This window comes from Suricata suricatta, chromosome 2, assembly GCF_006229205.1.
Source record: "Suricata suricatta isolate VVHF042 chromosome 2, meerkat_22Aug2017_6uvM2_HiC, whole genome shotgun sequence".
In the NCBI taxonomy this organism is placed as follows: Eukaryota; Metazoa; Chordata; class Mammalia; order Carnivora; family Herpestidae; genus Suricata; species Suricata suricatta.
In genome coordinates this window covers 156,557,479-156,578,364 of record NC_043701.1, presented here as the reverse complement: position 1 = coordinate 156,578,364, position 20,886 = coordinate 156,557,479, and the positions used below count along the sequence as shown (strand labels likewise).

Genomic DNA, 20,886 nt, shown 5'->3' with positions numbered 1-20,886 from the left:
GCGCATAGTGAACCCCATCACGTCGTCACGTGTAGGAAAGAGCACTGGCCCGGAGCCCGTGCACTTGGTCTCCAGGATGGGTCTCTCACTTTTAGTATCTAAATGACTTTAAACTTATACCTTAACTTCAATTTTTTCTTCTGTCAAATGGGAATGATGGTACTTTCCCTGCTTACCGCATCGGACAGCAGTGAGAGTTATATGCGATTAAAAGACACTTTGAAAACCAAACTCTTCTATAAATATAATTTTTGGTGGCAATACTCTAAATGGATTTAGGTTCTCTATGTAGGTCATGGGAGTGGACTGTTAAGATAGTCTATGATTACAGACTTCTCTCCATCTGATAATTGTATGTAGGTGTTTCTTACTCCTAGATATGAGTGTACTACGTTCTCCCCTTCTCCCTCCGCTTTTGTCCCAGGGGGTGTGGGAACCTGAAAATAAGCTGACTGGATATATTAATTCACTTTTCTTTAAAATTTTCTCTAGGATGATCTTGATCTGGTAGCTTCATGTCATACTAAGTCCTTCCAACTGGCAAAGTCTCAGAAACGGAACTGGGTTGACTCCTGCTCCCATCAGGAGGAGACCCAGCAGCGCACGGATGAGGCGCTGAGAGAGCTGTTCCGACATGTTCACAATATGCCTGAGTCTGCGAAGAAGAAGCAGCTTATTCGACAGGTACCTGGAGGCAGGGAATCGTGCCGGGCTTTAGGGATGTGCTCAGGGTTGTAGAGTCACTAGGGAATACTGTTAAGAGCCTCATTTACTTTTTGGCTCCTATTGACCCGCGCTTGGCTCCGCCAAGAAAGCAGACTTGTCAGTGGAATCTCAGAGGCAGTCTTTGTACTGCTGCCCCGCTCGAGAAAGGGTAGAGGGAGGCCCTGGGGTTTCTGCGGTTAAACAGAAGGATCCAAGTATGGTTAGGGTTTCTCTAATTTCGGCCAGGTCCCAAGTATGCTGAGAGAGAACCAGCAGTTACAATATATTGTTCCAAAGTTTAAATCCTTCAGATTTTCTTGGCAAATAATTTAATCCTTTGGAATTTTAATTTTCTTGTTTGTAAAATGATAATTGAGTGTCCATGTTTCATGACTGTAAACATTAGAAGAATCTGTGTAAAGCGGCCTGCACGGCAGAGGACAAGTGCTAGCTCTCCCTGGTGAGTTGTTTGCAGTTAGGAAACACTATCAGTCGGGCCGAGTTTGAAAGTAGAAGGTAGGAGTTCGGTAGCTAAAGTTGTTTATTTTGGAGCTATGGGAACAAAATTAGTGCTCTTATTTGCCCTTTTGAGACTTGAGATGTAGCAGGAGTAAGTCCCAACGATTTGGTTAGTTTCTTTCTCAGGAAATATATTTTGTCTCAATCCCTCCTGAATTTTAGCTATTGAGTAGGCAAGGTCAGCCTCTTGACTTTTTATTCAACTGAGGCCTTCTTTAAAAAAAATTTTTTTTTAATGTTTATTTATTTTTGAGAGAGACAAAGTGTGAGTGGGGAGAGGCAGAGAGGGGGAGACATGGAATCTGAAGCAGGCTCCAGGCTCTGAGCTGTCAGCACAGAGCCCAACACGGGGCTCGAACCCCCAAGCTGTGAGATCATGACCTGAGCTGGTTGGACGCCTAACTGGCTGAGCCACCCAGCCGCCCCACCTGGGACCTTCTTGAGGGAAGTCTGTGTTCTTATTTATTTGTTTATACCTAATCTTAAGTGTAGAGCCAGATATAACCAAGTGCTCAGAAAAAGTTGAATTGAGCTGTTCTTAATAGTTGATAGAATCCTTCAAAAAGAAGTTTTCTGGGACACGTGAATGGCTCAGTTGGCTAAGCGTCTGACTTGAGCTCAGGCTATAATCTCACAGTTCGTGGGTTCCAGTTCCACGTCAGGTGCTGTGCTGACAGCTCAGAGCCTGGAGCAAGCTTCAGATTCTGTCTCCCTCTCATTCTGCCCCTCCCCCACTCACACTCTGTCTATTTCTCAAAAGTGAATAAATGTTAAAAAAATTAAAAAAAAAAAGCTTTCTGTTACACTCTTTGAAGTTACTTTGAGATCTAGCAAATTATGGTATGAATTTTCAAGGGTGTTGGCTGAGTATTATCACAGACTGAAAGCACTATAGTGATGTAATTCTTGATAGAAACTAAGCAATTTAGGTAAGACAAGTGTAATGACTTGTCATCAAGAAAGCAGAGGGTTAGGGGCGCCTGGGTGGCTCAGTCGGTTGAGCCTCCGACTTCGGCTCAGGTCAGATCTCACGTTCGTGGGTTCGAGCCCCACGTCGGGCTCTGTGCTGACAGCTAGCTCAGAGCCTGGAGCCTGCTTCCGGTTCTGTGTCTCCTTCTCTCTCTGCCCCTCCCTCTCTCATGCTGTGTCTCTCTCTGTATAAAAAATAAATAAAACATTAAGAAATAAAAAAAATTAAAAAAATATTAAAAAAAAAGAATGCAGAGGGTTAAAGATAATATGAAGGAAAAAGCTAACGTCATTTTTGATCTTTTTAGAAATATAGGAAACTATAGAGAAGGTTAAGAAAAAAAAAATACATCACTCACCCCACTAATGTTTACATTTTGGGTATTTCTTTATTTAGTCTTTTTCCTATGAATGAATTTTTATGTAGTTGGGAGTATACCACATACTTTATTTTAACTATTTTACTACACATAGCAGAAGCATTTCATCAGGCATGCTTGCAAACTCTTTGCATACATTTCAGATATTGCCTTTTGTTTTGAGGAAAGTATAATTTTTCTATCACCTGACTTTTCTTTCTGTGGTTATGAAAATAATAAATATTGACTGTAGAAACATTGAAACTTCCAGAAGAGTGTAAAGAAGAAAAAAATCACCTGTAATCATCCTGAGTTAACCACCAATAAAAATTTGGGAGTATTTTTTTTTTTTTCTGATCAAGGGAGTATTTTCTTGTAGTGTTTCTTTCCATGAATATGTATCTGACATTTTTTCTTTTTCTTGAGATCATGATGTATATTCAGTTTTTAAATTCCTATCCTTTTCATTTAACTTTATATCATGATCATTTTCTATGTCATTGAAAGGCTGTGAACATTTTTAACGGTTGTATAATATTTCATCACATATAACCTAATATATATACAATTTGCCTAAAATTGGACATATTTGGGAGTTAAGTTGGTTTTTAGCTTATAAATTTTTGTTCATAGCTATTTTCATTGCAGATTTTTTTTCCTAGAAGTGGTATAACCAAAGGATATGCTTTTTTTGACCTGGCTTATAGCTATTAAGCCACTTTTTAAAAAAGTCTATTTATTTAATTTTGAGAGAGAGTGTGTGAGATGGGGCAGAGAGAGGAATAGAGAGAATCCCAGACAGGCTCTGCACCATCTGTATAGAGCCCAATGTGGGGCTTGAACCCATGAACCATGAGATCATGACTTGAGCTGTGTGGGGTACCTAATTGACTGAGCCATCAAGGTGCTCCCCCTTTTATTTTTAAAGTTTATTTATTTTGAGAGGGAGAGAGAGAGAGAGTGAGCACATGAGCAGGGGATGGGCAGCAAGAGAGGGGGACAGAGGATCTGAAGTGGGTTCTATGCTGACAGCAGAGAGCCCAAAATGGGGCTTAAACCCACAAACTGGGAGATTGTGACCTGAGCTGAAGGTGGATGCTTAACTAACTGAGCCATCTAGGCCCCCCTAGATCTCTTTTAATATATAGGTCTCTCCTTTTCTTCTCCTTTTTTTCCCCTTAAAAAACTGCCAACATTTGTTTGAATAAACTTAAATTTATTTATTTGCTTATTTTTAAGTTTTTTAAATGTTTATTTACTTTTGAGAGAGAAAGAGAGAGCATGAGCAGGGAATGGGCAAAGAGAAAAGGAGACACAGAATCTGAAGCAGGTTCCAGGCTCTGAGCTGTCAGCACAGAGCCTGACATGGGGCTCAAACCCATGAGCCGTGAGATCATGACTTTAGCCAAAGTCGGACGCTTAACTGACTGAGCCACCCAGGTGTCCCTGAATAAACCTAAATTGAAAATAATTTTAATTTAGAAAAAGCTTTCAAAGATAATACAGAGAATTCTCACATACCCTTCACTCGGAGTACCCTTTGCTCCTGATGTTAACATTGTTAAAACTGGACCCCAGGGTTGCTCAGTTGGTTAAAGTGTCTAACTTTTGATTTTGGCTCAGGTCATGATCTTACGCAAGTCCCACTGCAAAGTCTGGCTTTGTGCTATTGTGGAGCCTGCTTGGGGTTCTGTCCCCATCTCTCTGCCCTGCCCCTACCTCACTTACATTTGCGTTAGCTCTCTCATAATAAATAAATAAAAGAAAATAAAATAAAAAGTCATTGTTAAAATTAAGAACTTAGCATTGCTCTGTTACTATTAACATGATAGATTTTATTCAGATTTTATCAGTTTTTTCGCTAATATCATTTTTCTGGGTCAGCATCTAATCCAGGTTACCACATTGCGTTTAAATACATACATTCTGTCTGCTTTTTATTTGTGAAAGAAACCAGATTGTTTTCCACAGGCTGGATCTTGCTGGTTGTACCCCTGTGGTTTTGTTTAACATGTTCCTCAATCCTCTGTATTTATTATACCTTTGTAGTTAGATCTAGTTATAGAACTTGATTAAATACCTATTAGAGGGGCGCCTGGTGCTCAGTCAGTTAAGCGTCGACTTCGTCTCAGGTCATGATCTCGCAGTTTGTGAGTTTGAGCCCCGTGTCGGCCTCTGCTGACAGCTCAGAGCCTGGAGCCTCCTTTTGATTCTGTGTTCCCCCTCTCTCTGCCCCTCTCCTGCTCATGCTCTGTCTCTCAATAATAAATTTTAAAAAGTTAAAAAAAAACTATTAGATTTTTTTTTTGTAAGAACTTCATAGGTGGTGTGTATTTTTTAATACAGTAGTTCCCGCCTCTTATCTTCAGGGATGCATTCTAAGACCCTGGTGGATACCTGAAAGCCACAGATAGCACTGAACCCTATATAAACTATATTTTTTAAATACATACATACTTATAAAGTTTAATCTATAAATTAGGTGCAATGAGAGATTAACAATAATAATAAGCACAATAACCACAATAGTAATAAAGTAGAACAAGTTTAACAGTATACTGTAATAAAAGTTATGTAAGTGTGCTCTCTCTCAACATATCTTACTAGACTGTACTCACCCTTTTTTATTTTATATTTTTTATTAAAAATTTGTTTTTAATGTTTTATTTATTTTTGAGAGAGAGAAAGAGACAGCGTGAGCAGGGGAGGGTCAGAGAGGGAGGGAGACACAGAATCAGAAGACAGGCTCCAGGCTCTGAGTTAGCTGTCAGCACAGAGCCCAACGTCGGGCTCAAACTCATGGACTGTGAGATCATGACCTGAGCCGAAGTCGGATGCCTAACTGACTGAGCCACCCAGACGCCCCTGTACTCACCCTTCTTATGACAGTGTGAGATGATAAAATGCTCATGTGATTAGCTGAAGTGGAGTGAACGATGTAGACTTTGTGACATAGCATTAGGCTCACTGCTCCCCCCTGATGGTACATCAGGAGGATCATCTGCTCTGAACTGTGGTTCATTATGGGGAGCTGCAACCACGGAAGGCAAAATCTCGAATACAGGGGGACTACTGTATGCCTTTTTAAAAGACTCTGGATACACATTGCTAAAAAGCTTCCCAGAAAATTATTAACGCTCTTACCAGCTGGATACAAGAGAGCCCACCTTACGGTACCTGTCCAACATTTTCAGGAATGATAGATTGTCACTTTTCCCAATATATCCAGGAAGGATGCTTGCTTGCTAAGCTCTTTAGAAGTGACTACATTTTCTGTCTGTTGAGATCATTAATGTTGAAAACATTTTGGTACCTATACAATATGTATGAAGAATGTTATTTTTTAAAATCTCAGAACTGAACCTGAACTGATAAATATTTGCAAAATTATAATTCAGATATTTTAAAACTATAGTTAGAAAACGCAGGTAGGTAGAATTAAGTACTGTATCATTTTTCTTAACTGGGAAGATGAATGGCTAATCAAAGCATTAAATAAGACTGTACAGTGTCTTAGGCCTTCCAGTTTTCTATGTTGGATACTATCAGAGAGCTGATATTGATAAAATTGACAATTCTTTTGAGAGAGAGGGAGCACGAGCAAGTGGGGAGGGGCAGAGGGAGAAGGAGAGAGAGAGAATCCTACACAGGCTCCATGCCCAGTGCAGAGCTGACTCGGGGCTCAATCTCACAACTGTGAAATTGTGACTTGAGCCGAAATTAGAGTCGGATGCTTAACTGACCAAACCACCCAGATTCCCTGACAAATTATTATTCTGACGTATTTCCTCTGATAATAATGCTGGCAAGCAATCATGATGTCCATTTAAAGAGCTTTAGTCACTTTTTTATTCTGTATGCAGTTTCTGTTAAATTAAGGACTGTTTAAGTTGTGCTAGTCACTCTCTTTGTCCAAGATACTTTCTGCAAAAAGATCTTGATTACCAGCTGGAGATCTTGGGCAAATTTCATAACTCCCAGAGTCTTGGTTTCCTTGTCTGTAAAATAGGGGTAACACTTCGAACCTAGCATAGTACATGTAAAAAAGGAAAATGAAGTACAGTCTCCTTAGAGTAATTTAATAAATTCTGACTTTTTTTGGCAATGTCATTAGTGCCTTTGAGACTTGCTGCCAACCTGCTAATCGGTGTGTGTACAGACTCACCTATTCCTGCACCTTTATGGATGTTTATACTTAGCTACTGATTGTCCCAGAATCTTATCTCTGATGGGGGGAAATAATAGTAAAATGTTCATGTCATGTTTTCTCTAGTTTAACAAGCAATCGGCGACCCAGACACCCGGGCGAGAATCTTCTACTCCTCAGGTACAGAGGAGAGCCCGTTCACGTTCCTTCAGTGGCCTTATTAAGGTAGGTGTCCTGTGCTGCCATTTTCAGCATTGACTTAGAGAAAATTTAGCAGTCTGACTTTTCTAATGCATAAACAGTTTTCTTCTATTCTTTGGGATCCTACAAAGGGTTTGCTTGTAAGAGATTAAGGATAGAATTGGGAAAAACTTTTAGTTTTTATAGCTTTTTGCTATTTCACCTTGGAGAAGGGGCTCTAGGACTGGAGAAGGTAAGAGTAAAAGAAAGGTCCTTCCCTCTCTTTGGGGGTTGAGGACAGAGCCCCCATTCCTAAGCAGAGTAGAGAGTTCTTCGCTTTGTGCTGCACACTTCACTGCACAATTTGCAAAAGCTTTTGGAGAAGTGAGGGAGTTGACAGACTTATGGAAATGGTTAGGAAATGGAATTTTTTAAAGTTTATTTATTTTGAGAAAGAGAGAGAGAAAGCGTGCGTGGCTGATGCGGGGCTCCAAACCCATAGACTGTGAGGTCATGACCTGAGCTGAAATCAAGAGTTGGCCGCCTAACCAACTGAGCCACCCAGGTAGCTGAAATTTTTGTAAGCTTAATATTTTGATCAGTTGTATATTCCCTCTGTATCAAATTACTTAAAAATATTGTTTTTAAAGCAAATACAGTATCTTCTGTGCTGTTGCTGCCATCACTATGCTTTAGGTTGAATTTACACGTCTTCACGGATGAGATCAACTTGTGGTTAAGGGATATTGCCATTAGGTGGCAGTAGATAACCCAACTATGGGGTTCAGATTTTCAGTCATAAACTAAGGCAACATTCTGGTTAACTTGGAGAGAGATTAAGCACAGTTCTGTGTTCTGTTTTTATTTTAAAAATTGTTTTGACATTATTAAAATCTATAAATCCAGCACCATTAAGGAGCTCTGTTTAAAAGTAAACATTATTCCCTAAAAAAAATAAATACCTTGTAATATATATTTTTTTCCTTAAGCTGCAGTTGTTAGCTATTGCTGTGCCATCTAACTCTAATTTTGGTCTTAGCTGTTACCATCAATAGAGGTTTACAATTCACTGTTAATCCTGATTTATGGTGGCCAGTAGCTTCTGATACAGTAGTCTTGTTTAACATCAAAATTTCCTTTGTGATCAACAGAATGAAAGGGCAATTCACAGAATGTAAAATATTTGTAAACATATGTCTGGTATGGAGTTAATGTCCAGATTATATAATGAACTCTTAAAACAACAGAAAAAGAAAATTAAAAAATGGGCAAAGGACTTGGACATTTCTCCAAAGAAGATATACAAATGCCAATAAACACATGAAAAGATGCTCAAGGTCACTTATCTTTAGGGCCGTGCAAATCAAAGCCACAGTGAGAGCAAGTCACATATTGTAGGATGCCTATTATTAAAAGAACAAACAAAATAACAAGTGTTGGTGAGGATGTGGAGAAATTGGAAACCCTGTGCACGGTTGGTAGGAATGTAAAGTGGTGCAGCTGCCAAGGATAACAGCACAGCAGCTCCTCAGAAAATTAAATCGGATTACCACATGATTCAGCAAGTCCACTTCTGGGTACACACCCAAGAGAATCAAAACCAAGGACAAGAACCAGATATTTGTGCACCCATGTTTGTAGCAGCACTATTCACAACAGACAAAAGGTGGAAACCACCTAAATATCTGTTGATGGATGAATGGACAAACAAAATGTTTGTATACACTCAGTGGAATGCTCTTCAGCCTTAAAAAGGAAGGAAATTCTGATCTATACTATAACATGAATGAGCTTGAGGACTCTGTGCATAATGAAATAAATCCGTCATAACAGAACAATATGTCACTTACATGAGACCTAGACTAGTCAGACTCATGGAGAAAGAAAGTAGAATGGCATTTGTCAGGGGCATTACTGTGTCTGTTTGGGAAGATGAAAAAGTACTGGAGGTGGATGGCGGTGATGGTTGCCCAACAATATGAATGGAAGTAATGCCACCGAGCTACATACTGAATGTGGTTAAAATGGTAAATTTTGTGTTGTGTATAGTTTACTATAATTAAAAAGTAATTTATTTTGCTAGAGCCCTAGCAGAGCATTCACCTGCTTAGGTGTAGTTCATAAAATGAACATCCTTCCATTTTACTTGGAATGAACAGTTCATTTTACTTGGAAGTCTGTCATTCCCTCTGACTTCCTGTCATTGAAGTGATTGATAACAAGAAAAGTTATTGGCCAGATGTTTCTCTGTGTGTCAGTCAGACAAATATTTCTCTAACTGAAGCTAGACAGGTGTCGATTTCTCCTCCTAGTGAGTTCTCTGTGGCGGCTCTAGATGCCGTGCGGAGGGTTGCTTCAGGTGTAACTGCAGGCTGTCCTCTGGGCAGTTGCCCACTTACTTGCTGAGAGAGGATTTAGAACTTTAGAATTATAATAGAGCTTATAATTCTATCAGGATGAAATGTTTTACAACAACAGCTTTAAATACAAACAAACGTTAGCAAATTTTATGAAACAGAAGGATAAAGTATTTTTGTTCAAAATGAAGAGACTTTTGAGCTAACGATAGAAGTTTCCGCTCAATAGCAACGGGGTAGTTGAAATGTCTTTTTAAAAGTTCCTTAGAAGCTTTACAGCCAGTCCTGTGGCTTCTAGCACCCCCGTTTCAGCTTCTCCGAGGTGATATCTGATTTCAGAAAGGAAGGTTTAGTAGTCATTTTTCCAGCAGCTCTGGGTTTTAGATATTTGATTTATATTCTGCTTTGATCCCTTTTTTTGGGCTAGACTTTTTCCTCCAGAATTCCTCTCATGTAAATAACTTATTACATTGGAATGTTCTTTTTTTTTTTTAAGTTTATTTCTGTATTTTGAGAGAGAGAGTGGGAGAGAGCCACAGAGAGAGAGGGAGAGGGAGAGAGAGGGGGAGAGGGAAAGGGAGAGGTAGAGGGAGAGAGAAATAGAGAGAGAGAGAGAGAGAGAGAGAGAGAGAGAGAAAATCCCAAGCAGTCTCTCCACTGTCAGGGCAGAGCCTGACATGGGGCTCAAACTCACAAACTTGAGACCATGACTTGAGCTGAAATCAAGTGTCAGAGGCTTAACCTACTGGGACACCCTGGTCCCCTACATTGGAATATTCTTAATATTGCTGCTAAAATTTATATTGTAGAGTTTAATCTTCTAGTTTTGTTACATTCCTTTTTGGGATTTAAACTTAGTCTAAGAAGAAAGAAGGGAAGGTTTTCCCAAAGATGGTAGAATTGTCACTGTCAGCTGTTTCAGTAGGTTAGGTCAGCTTCTAAGAAAGGGCTTTTTGTCCTTCTCTGAATGACAATATAGTCATGTGGCCCTCCTAAGAAGACCTGTATGCTCTTGTGGCTGTATTAGAAACTTTTAAAGACTCTCTCCCAGTTTTCTAATCCTTCGTGAGGACGGGACAGGGAAGCAGTCTTAGAGTGGACCTAGCAGAAGTGTCCTTTAGTAGGGAGGCAACTCTTAACTGCCGGAGACATGTCTTTGCGGAAAAAAATTGAATGGGTAAATAACTGGTGTTTTTTTGTTTTTTGTTTTTTTTAAATGGTCTCAGAAGCACACTGTAATGGGCCTCTATTAGCTAGTTTAAATCAACTATAAAATTGCTTCTTACATTTCAGCTATTTTAAATGTAGAGGAAAAGTGATCATCAAAGGAAAGACAGTAATTTCAGGGTTTCTTTGTAACATGCTTTGGCCTCCTTTGTATAAAATGCCCTGGGAGAATTTATCAGAAAGTTGAAAATTTAAAATTTTAATTTTAGTTAATTTTACTTTTTTATTTCTTTGAAAAAATTTAAACTAAGAAACTGTAGTGGAGTGCCTAGGTGGCCCATTTGGTTAAGCATCTGGCTCAGCTCATGATCTCATGGTTAGTGAGTTTGAGCTCTGTGTTGGGCTCTGCACTGACAGTGTGGAGCCTGCTTTTTGGATCCTCCCTCTCCCTCTCTCTCTGCCCCTCCCCAGCTTGCTCATTCTTTCTTTCTCAAAATAAATAAATAAATTAAAAAAAAAAGAAAGAAACTGTAGTTTTAAAGGCCTTTATAGCTATAATACAGATATTGTCAATCTTTATAAATCACTTATTTTCTCTTCCTAAATCAGCGGAAGGTCCTGGGAAATCAGATGATGTCAGAAAAGAAAAACACGTATGCTACTCCAGAATCTGTAGCCATTGGTGAATTGAAGAGAGCCAGCAAAGAAAATATGAACTTAGTAAGATACTGTTCTTTGGGCTTTCTCTTTGTGTACATTTGTGGAAAGGAGAAATATTGCTACACTGTCATCTCTTTTATTTGTTGTTGTGTTTCTCTGGGCCATGAAGCTATGCCTTTTTCTCAGTTCTCTCACTTATGTTGATGGCCAAAACAAACACATGTGGAGTTCCAGGAGGATATAGCCAGTCACACACAGAGATGACAAGTACGGTGGCATAGCTCCACAAAGTGCTAAAGGAAATGGTTCTTACAGGGAAACACTGGGGCAGGTTAACACTGAGCGGGGCCTGCTGGCCACTGCATTACCTGTTGGGGAGGCTCAAGGATACTAGACATGCTGCTGCAGAAAGCCAGCGATAAAATCAGTTAAGATTAATGATATATATATGCCTCCATAAAACTCTTCATATTGAAATTGAACAAGCAAATAATTCTATTAGTAAAGTCGGTATAAGAATGACATTAGCACAATTAAGCCACTATAAAATTTTCTTGTTATAGTTATTTCCTGGCTCTCCGGCTGTCACAATGGTGCCAACAAGATTGAAATGGTCTGAGGGGAAGAAAGAGGGGAAAAAAGGTACTGGTTATACTTGCTCTTACTGAATGTAAGTCCTTTCTGCATCTAGTCAGTCAGGAGCAGTTTTTGAATTCCCAGTGTCAGAAGCAACATAAAATAGCAAGGCTGGGTCTTTGCCCTTGCGTTCATTTAGCAGATGGTTATTGATCGTGTACCTGGCGCTGTCCCTGGTGCTGAGGTGCAGAGCTGTGAGGACAGGCCCACGTGGGCCCTGCATTCTTGGACAGATGGGAAATATGTGAACAAAATCTTAAGAATACTTGTTAAGCAAATGAAAAACAAGTGTAAACTAATTTGTGAAGCCAAGTACAGAAGTGCTAAGATTATGCTCAAGAACATGGAATAGTTATGTTCTCTTTCTATGTAGACTTTGGCCTTATTTTCTCAGTGAGGCTTTCCAGTGAATAAACGGCTGACGGATCCTGCAAATCATACCATACAGTGTATTTCTGAGGATGCTCAGGACAAAAAAGATTATTTGGCACTGACTGCTGGTTGCCCCAGGCTTGGGGATGAAAAGTAGAGGCTTTCCTCTGAAGATGCCATGTGGCCCCCTGGGAGGACCAGGGGACTTGTTGTTAGACCCAATTTGAACTGTCATTCGTCTAGCCCAGGAAGACCATTCATTCATTTAAAAAAATTTTTTTTAAATGTTTATTTATTTTTGAAAGAGAGACAGATCATGAGCAGGGGAAGAGCAGAGAGAGGACACACAGAATATGAGAATCAGAGCTTCAGGCTTTGAGCAGCCAGACGCGAGGCTCGAACTCACGAACTGTGGGATCATGACCTGAGCTGAAGCCGGACGCTTAACCAACTGAGCCACCCAGGCGCCCCAAGACCATTCATTCTATCTGACCTTGTTTCCTTCTCTGAAAATAAGGATAATACTTATATCTAGTTCATGGATTTCTTATGAGGCTTAATTGAGATCGTGTTTTAGAAGTTGACAAGTAGTGCTAGTGTGACTAAAAACTAGATGAGACTTGGTCTTGTTTTAAAAGGCTCATGTGGCAGATGAAGTGATCTCTGGTTTGATGTGTGCACTTTACTAATGAGACATGAGCATAATTATGACGAGACATCAGCAATAGAAAGAACAAAAACACAATCCTTATGGGTAAATTTTTATTCTTTTCTAGAAGATTAGATTTTAGTATAGTCTTATTCCTTATTCTTGAATGAATTATCTGAGCCTTTTTCTATCTTGCTTCTGAATTGTAAGAGTGGCTGTCTTATTGAGGCAAGTTGGGTGTTTAAGTTATTTGTGTCTAAATATTTCTACCTGTCTATCCACGAAACAAAACTAAGTGTGTTATTTTTGAAGGATACATTGTTTTATATCAATTATACCTTTTGTGGCTTTCATTTTTGGAAATAATCAAGAAATATTAAGTCTTTTTATATTGACAATTCTACTTTCAGGAGAGAGAAATGTATTAAAGAAATAAGCCAGGTTCAGGGTGCCTGGGTGGCTCAGTTGGTTGAGCATCCAACTTTGGCTCAGGTCATGATCTCATGGTTCCAGTCGTGAGTTCGAGCCCTGCATTGGGGTTCTCTAATGTCAGTGCAAAGCCTGTTTTGGATCCTCTGTCCCCTCTCTCTCTGCACCTCCCCTCTTTGTGTTCTCTCCCTCAAAAATAAACAGTTTAAAAAAAAAGAAAGAAGCCAGGTTCATATTTTACCAAGAGGACTTAGAGCAAGGATTCTTGAGTTATCATCTGTGGACATCCTAAAGGCCCTGATAAAGTTCCTCACATCTTGATGCCATTTGATGTGTAGGTTCCCATGTCCGGTTTTCTGGAGGACAGAACATAAAGTTTTATTAGATTCTCAAAAATGTTAGTGATTCAGTTGTGTCTGGCTGATTTGGTAGAGCATGCAACTCTCTTTTTAATGTTGATTCCTTTTAGAGAGAAAGAGAGAGAAAAAGAGAGCATGAGCAGTGGAGGGACAGAGAGAGAGGAGGGCAGAGGATCCAGTGCAGGCTCCGTGCTGACAGCAGCGAGCTGGATGTGGGGCTCAAACTGATGAACTGCGGGATCTTGACCTGAGCTGAAGTTGGATCCTCAACTAACTGAGCTACCCAGATGCCCCGAGCATGCGACTCTTCTCGATCTCAGGGTTGTGATTTCAAACCCCATGTTGGGTGTGGAGCCTACTAAAGATTTAGAAAAGTTAAAGATTCAGAATAGTGGGAGCCCACACATAATGAACACTTTTGACTGAGTTAGGCAGTGGCATTTTCACTCTGCCCCACCCCCCTACCTTGGTCATTTCCTCCATCCTGAAAAGCCTACCTTGACTGTCATGATGATACCCTATTCTTGGTCTCCTTCCTTGTTAATTCTTTTCCTCCTCTGTGGTGGCTTACTTTTGCTGGTCTACGTCTCTCTGCTTCGTGTTTTTAAGTGATCTATCCTGAGTTCTCTGCTTTTCTCTGCTCTTGCTTTTTCCCTCTCAACAGCTTGGGCTAATCCACAGCTTTATTCTCTCTTTAGGATAATTGTTCCCAGACCTGCATCTCCAGATCTGAACTCTCTTCCAGTGTCCAAGGACACAGATCCACTTACCTGCTGTCTGATTCTTTTAATGAAATGAATATAACTAGATTTTTTGGTGGTGATTTTATAAAAGGAACAAGTATTATTTGAGAGAAATAATGTAATTTTATTATCATCATCAACAAGAGCACACTCCAGGGGTACCTGGGTGGCTTAGTTGGTTGAGCACCTGAAACTTGATTTTGGCTCAGGTCATGGTCCCAGGGTCATAGGATTGAGCCCCACATCAGGCTCTGTACTCATCGTGGAGCCTGCTTAAGATTGTTTCTCTCCCTCTCTCTCTCCCTCCTTTTGCCCCTCCCCCTCTTATGTGTACCTGCACTTCCTCTCTAAAAATTAAAAAAAAAGCATACTACAAAAAGATTTATTTAGCACAGGTTTCTCACCCTGGTTCTGTGGACACTTTGGGTCAGATAATTCTTTGTTGTAGGGAGTTTCCCTGCACATAGCACCATGGTTAGCAACCTCCCTTGGTCTCTACCCATGAGGTGCCAGTAGCACCCTTTCCCCCGTTTTTTTATTTTTTAATTTTTAATGTTTATTTATTTTCGAGAGAGAGAAACAGAGTGCAAGCAGGGGAGGGGCAGAGAGAGGGAGACACAGGATCCGAAGCAGGCTCCAGGTGCTGAGCTGCCAGCACAGAGCCTGACACAAGGCTCGAACTCACCAACCGTGAGATCATGACCTGAGCCGAAGTTGGAAGTCCCAAGTTGTTTTAATGAACTGAGATTAGGGCAAGTGGACAAAGTGATATTTACGAGGTAGAGAGTCACAGATTCTCAATCAAGCTCTAACTTTCAGTTTGTAGAAAATATTAAGTGTAGATACTCCAGCTTTTAGGTAGGATGTTTGCAAAAAGAAATGTTTATAAATGTGCTTAATGTTCTTGTTTTTCTTTCAACCTAGGATTCCTCTGAAGGATCCAGAGTTCTGTTGCCCACCCAGAATTTTCTCTGAGTGGGCCAGGCATCATTACTGCTCGCAGAGAAGCTTGGACTTGCAGCCTGCTTGCTGCATTTTTAATTGTGAAAGTTAACTAATCCTGTGACCTGACTGATACCTCTAACCCCACTCACTGGAGAGTGTCTGCAGATTCTGCCTCCTGAATGAGTGCTGGCATCTCTCTCTTTCTCTCTCTTTGAAAATATCACGGGGAAACCACTAGCCAGCCAGCCAGCCAGCTCACCCAGCCCCATAAACGGACGGGACCAGGTGGGCTTCAGTGCTCAGTTTGCGTATTTGTTTAGGCAGATACTATTTTCACAAATATGAAAGTTGTGCTCAACTGTCTGTTTTTTTTAAAGTACTGTCAATCCTAGTGGGTTGATATTATTTTAGGGCTTTTCTCTGTTTTGATAGTGTTGTGGGTATTTTGGTTGTTTGTTGTTTGTCTTTTTTAGAGCCATTTTTCGGATAGGTACCTAAATTGCCTCTCAGACCGATGTCTTTCCCTTCTTCTTCGCCGTTAGCTTTGGGAAAGCTCTATACTCATGCGGCTGTACTCCTCAATACCGTGTGTGTCCAGAGAACCTAACAGCTTTCCTGGAAATTTAAAAATTATTTCTTGGGCCTGAGATTGCAGATGTTTGGCCTGTGGTACTGAAAAAGGAGAATTCAGAATGATAGACTATTTTAACAAATCAGTTATTAAACTTTGTCCCTTCTTCCCTCCCTGCGTCTCTCCCTCCTTCCCTCTCTCCCCCTTTCTTCAATGATGCCAAAGTAATTGTTGTGTGGTTGCTGAACTCGTCTCCTTCATTCAGTGTCCTCTTGCCCAAAGCATCCCTGGTGCCGGTACTTCTGTGCCAAATCACTGTGCCTCGGGGAAAGTCACTGACGGCTTACTAGAGGTTTGCTGATATATCTGAATGTAGTGGGAGCTAGGGAGTGTGACTAGGATGGGGCAGGCTGGCTTTATGTCCACGCTGACTCCTTGTGGGTGGAATTATATAGCATCCTTCTAAGGGATCGGGTGTGCGGGCTAGACTGTCTCCTGAGAGCAAGCTGGCGCCACAGGGAGGCAGCGAGCATCACCCTGCAGGGCTGGGAGGGTTTAAAGGAGCGTGTTCTCCTTTGGAAGCAGTTGAGGCTTATCACCGGTGCTTGAGGAGGGTTGCTTGCCACCCCCTCCTCGGCAGGATGGGCACAGGCCGGGCTGGGGCTTTGACCGGGCTGGGGATGTTCACGGGTGCTGGGGGTGAGTGGTGGCTTGATCCGGTGTGCGGACTCACTGCCTAGAGAGCAGCGTGTGGCTGGCGGGCATGGTCACGGCGGGCCTGCTCTGCTAAGCTGCGCAGCCGCTCTCGCCCTGTGCTGGAGTGAGTCAGGCTCTGTGGGGAAGCAGTTGCCCAGCAAAGTATGATTTGCCGACTCTCTTTAAACTATTGAAAAAGCTGCGCTTCTCCTGTCACGGAAGAGGACTCTAGGGAGAGCATGCATTGGCCTTGTGTTCAGGTGTTGGTCCTCTCTTCATGCTTGTGTTTCATTTGCTGCTGCAGCAGCAGTAGTTAAGGGAAATGTAACATATGGCTTTCCAATTGGATGGATTGTGAGCAGGAGATGTTGAGGAGTCGAACCTGCATAGAATCCCTTTTCTCTAAAACGGTTTTATGTCATTCTTAAAAATATTTTTAGCAAATTCGTTTATGTAGATTTCTATTTGGCTTTTTCTTATGGAGAAAATAAGCACCAGCTACCAGTCAGTGAACTGCTTTTGGTGTGACCAGACTGCAGTCATGCTCTCCCTTAACTCTGTAGTTCTTTTCTTTACTCGTCTAAATGTTTCATCCCTGAGTGGAATGGTCTGTTAAACATCAGGCTGGCATCAGGTGGAGAGAGCAGAGCAGTGACCTCAGGTTGGTCCTGGCGTCCTATTTGAGGAGCGTGGCTGAGATTTAGGAGACTTTCTCTGGTTGGACAGGGCTGATAACCAGGGTAGTGCTCTGGCGCTAGGGTGGAGAGAGAGGTTCTTGCCACACGCACATGCTTTCCTATAGCCTGCCCCTGTGGGCAATTTATGTGTGTATGCGGGTATGTGTGTTTCCTTTACGTTATTTATTAAATATACTTTCCCTTGCTTAAAGGGTGTGTTAGGTCATTTTTTAATAGAAGCTGTGATCCGGTTGGAATCCAAATTTGAGAAATAAACAGCCTAACCTTCTGCCTTATAATATGTAAGTGTTCTAATCCTGTGGAATCTTCCAGACAACTCAAAGGCAAAAGCCCTTTATCATTTGCCACAGAGAGGTACTGTCTCCCTTCTGACTTGGTGGGCGGGTTTTCTTGAGCCTGTGTTTAACAGTTTCTTAATCTATGTTTTTTTAGTCTGTTATGTTTATTTTTCACGTTGGAACAGTCTCTTTGGAAATGCCTCTTCTTATGGCTTTTAAGATTTCATTTCTTTCTGGGGTCAATTGCGATGGATTCTGATGTGTCAATGCAGGGGAGGGTATGTGTGCCAGTGGGCGTGAACGTGGAAACGCAGAGCACCGCCTTGATTCAGATCACTGCGTGAATTGGTGAAAGCCATAGGCACTGGGGTGTCTAACCTTTTATAATGATAGACTTTTGCACTGAGACCGGAGAGGCTGCAGCGGAAGAAGCTCCGAAGACACTGACCGTACCTGAGTGCCAAAACACGTTAGAGGGGAAGGTACTCAGCGGGTCGTAACTGAAACCGCGCATGGTCCTCCACACACTCTTCACCCCGAATATCCTTCTAGGGTCTGTCAGGAATGACAAGGGAGCACCCTTGTGAAATGGAGCAGTGCAGGGCTGTTGACGGCGGTGACCACTGCAGGGGCAGCCGCGTGTTGGCCTATGAGGAAACCAGCAGATCCCAGCGAGTCGGAGCTGAGCCTTCCCTCCTGTGTAGCGGTGTTGTGCAGCTTCCCTCACGGGAGCCTCTGTTAGGATATGGTTTAAAATACTGCCCCCCTAGGAGGACCTGTGGTCATTGCAGCCTCGTAGTGACCCGCGGTGTGGCCCATGCGTACCTGGGGCAGCCATCTTCGGGAACGGACTTCTCTAGACTCTCGCTGCTTCCTTACTTCATACAGGGCCTCACGCAAATGCTGGAAGGTCTGTTCTAAGTAGAACTTCTTTTCCCAGGGAAAGCCTCATCCCTGTCCCCTCCACCCTGAAGCTTTTGTACTGAAGACAGGACCTTGATCTAAACCTAGACACCAGCATTTGGCAAGATTGCTCTAGAATCTGGGGAAGATTTGGGTTCCTCAGAGGCACAGGCTTTTCAAACCAGTGGTGATTAACCCAGTCTAAAACTCCCTGCAGGAAAGCTAGCTTTCCCAGCAGCCACTGCTGACGTCTTTCCACTAGCGGAGAGTCAGTGCCGGGGCTGGTAAGGAGGTGCGGTAGTAACAGCCGGGTGCTTGGGTTGCCGGGGAAGCCGAGTGTGCGAGGCCACAGCCAGGGGGCTGAGGAGCCGTTGAGCAGAGCACTGACCTCCACTTGCTGGCGCTGCTGCCCCGGGCCCTTCGTAGCAGGGGTTGCCCTTGCATTCTCCCTGAGCTCGCTCAACACGAGAAACGGGGTTTCTTAACTCTTTCACCCCTTTTTGTATATCTTTCTTATTTGACTATATATCAGATATATCTATGTAACTGTAAAGAAACAATCATATGCATTGTCTTTTTTTATTCATGTAATATTCTGAAATTAAATCTTTTGTTTCATATCCATAGGCTTTGACTGGTCTCTTAATTCCCATTTTCATAGATAGACTATCTTAAGGAGAGATTGCTTCTTAAAAAAATGTTTCTCCTTAGTTTTATTGAGATATTATTGACAAAGAGGTTGGCCTCTTATTCTGAGGAATATGAAACCTGTCTAGGAAAAGCACCTCTTTGGCTTGTTTTCCAGCTGGGTAGGGAAGTTCACAGCCAGTGGGGCTTTTGGCTGATAGGAAGTGGGATTGAAACCTCTGGGAAGTCTGAGCTGTCTGTGTCCCGTGGCTGAGTCTGGAAGGTTTTGCACAGGTTTCACTTCTCACATGATCTTATTTCCTCGTATGAAGATAAGGAGTGACGGTGCCTGGCTGGCTCAGTGGGTAGAGCATGTGACTCTTGATCTCGGGGTTGTGGGTTCGAGTACCACATCAACAAAGAGATTACTTAAAATCTTATTTAAAAAAGGGAATGGCAGTTATAATGACAGTAAAAACCGGTTGATATTTTTATCTAGGGCAGCAAGTTGAGGTGTTTAGACAACCTGGTTGAAATGTTTCTGCCACTTGTGATGTATATGACCTTGGGGATGTCCCCTCATCTGTAATGGTATCTTGTCTCAGTAATGCTATGCTTTCAGATGTGATGGCTTGGCAGAAAAGTCTTTTTTTTTAAAATGTTTGTGTATTTTGAGAGAGAGAAAGTGCAAGTGGAGGGAGGGGCAGAGAGCAGAAGAGAGAGAATTCCAAGCAGACTCCATGCTTTTAGTGTGGCTTGAACCCACAAACGTGAGATCATGACCTGAGCTGAAACCAAGAGTTGGGCACTTAATCAACTAAGCCACCTAGGTGCCCTTCACAAGAGGTTTTAACCTGGAGTCTGTGATTATGCTTTGGAACATTGTTTGCCCTTGTAATTCTACGTAAAATTTTGTGTACATCTGAATTTTTCTAAGGGAGAGATTTTGTAGCTTCCACAAGAATCCCAGAGGAGTCCTTGACCACTAAATACTGAGAACCACTAGCCTTCCCCAGTGCCTGGCAGATGGCAAGTATTCATTAGATGATAATTCTCTCTTTCTGCCAAGCATACATTTTATAAGCAGCAGGTTATTGATGCTGACATAGTTCTTTTTGATAACAAAGGAGTTACTTAAATCTGGACTGAAATAAAAACCCTGCAGTGTCTTTACTGCATCACCTACCCATGTGCTCCTCGTTTGCCACGTGGGCCCCTGGGTGCTGCGCTGAGCTGTCTGCCCCTCTCCCCAGCCCCCAGGGGCCAGCTCATATATTATTTAAAGAAAGGAGCCACATCTTTTTCTAGAGAGTGAATCATGGAGAGACGCATAGATAGCACATGGGAAATCGAATGATGCAAAAGAAAAAAAAAACTGTGGAGGAGACCAGAGTTATTTTAAAAATAGGAGGAGGTTCAAAATGCCTAGTACAGTGCTGGGCACATCATCAATACTCAAATTGTAGAAAGGAATGAAGAAGCCAGACATGCATGAAATAGCAGAAAGGGAAGATGGTAAAACAGAACTGGGAAAAGGTTTCCTTAACCTCCCCTTCATCCTGGGCCAGTTCTGTGGCTTCTGTCCCCTGTGGTGGGCTGCCCACTTTTTGCTCCTACCTATATTTCTGAATTAAAAGCTTATGGCAGGAGCACCTGGGTGGCTCAGTTGTTTGAGTGTCCAACTTCAGCTCAGGCTATGATCTTGTAATTCATGAGTTTAAACTCTGCATTAGGCTTGCTGCTGTCAGTGCAGAGCTTGCTTGGAATCGTCTGTCTCCCTCTCTCTCTGCTCACACTGTCTCAAAAAATTAAAAAGTGAAAAACAAATAAAAGCATATGGTGGTGGATGGTAAGGAGCCTGAACCCCAAGCTAGAGAGAGGGTTGTGGTGTGTTCATCATGAATGTTTAGATGTTTT

General features: G+C 41.9%; 1 protein-coding gene across 1 annotated transcript in view; it reads left to right on the top strand.

Annotated features, from left to right (window-relative positions):
- The window catches only part of ARHGAP19 (Rho GTPase activating protein 19), a 60,886-nt gene extending 41,920 nt beyond the window's left edge, over positions 1–18,966 (top strand). Inside the window, exons 8-12 of the mRNA XM_029932320.1 lie at positions 493–684; positions 6,826–6,924; positions 11,013–11,123; positions 11,627–11,705; positions 15,176–18,966. Of these exons, the coding sequence (XP_029788180.1) occupies positions 493–684; positions 6,826–6,924; positions 11,013–11,123; positions 11,627–11,705; positions 15,176–15,186 (492 nt within the window). The 3' untranslated portion in view covers positions 15,187–18,966. The remainder of the gene's footprint in view (positions 1–492; positions 685–6,825; positions 6,925–11,012; positions 11,124–11,626; positions 11,706–15,175) is intronic.
- Positions 18,967–20,886: the final 1,920 nt, after the last annotated feature.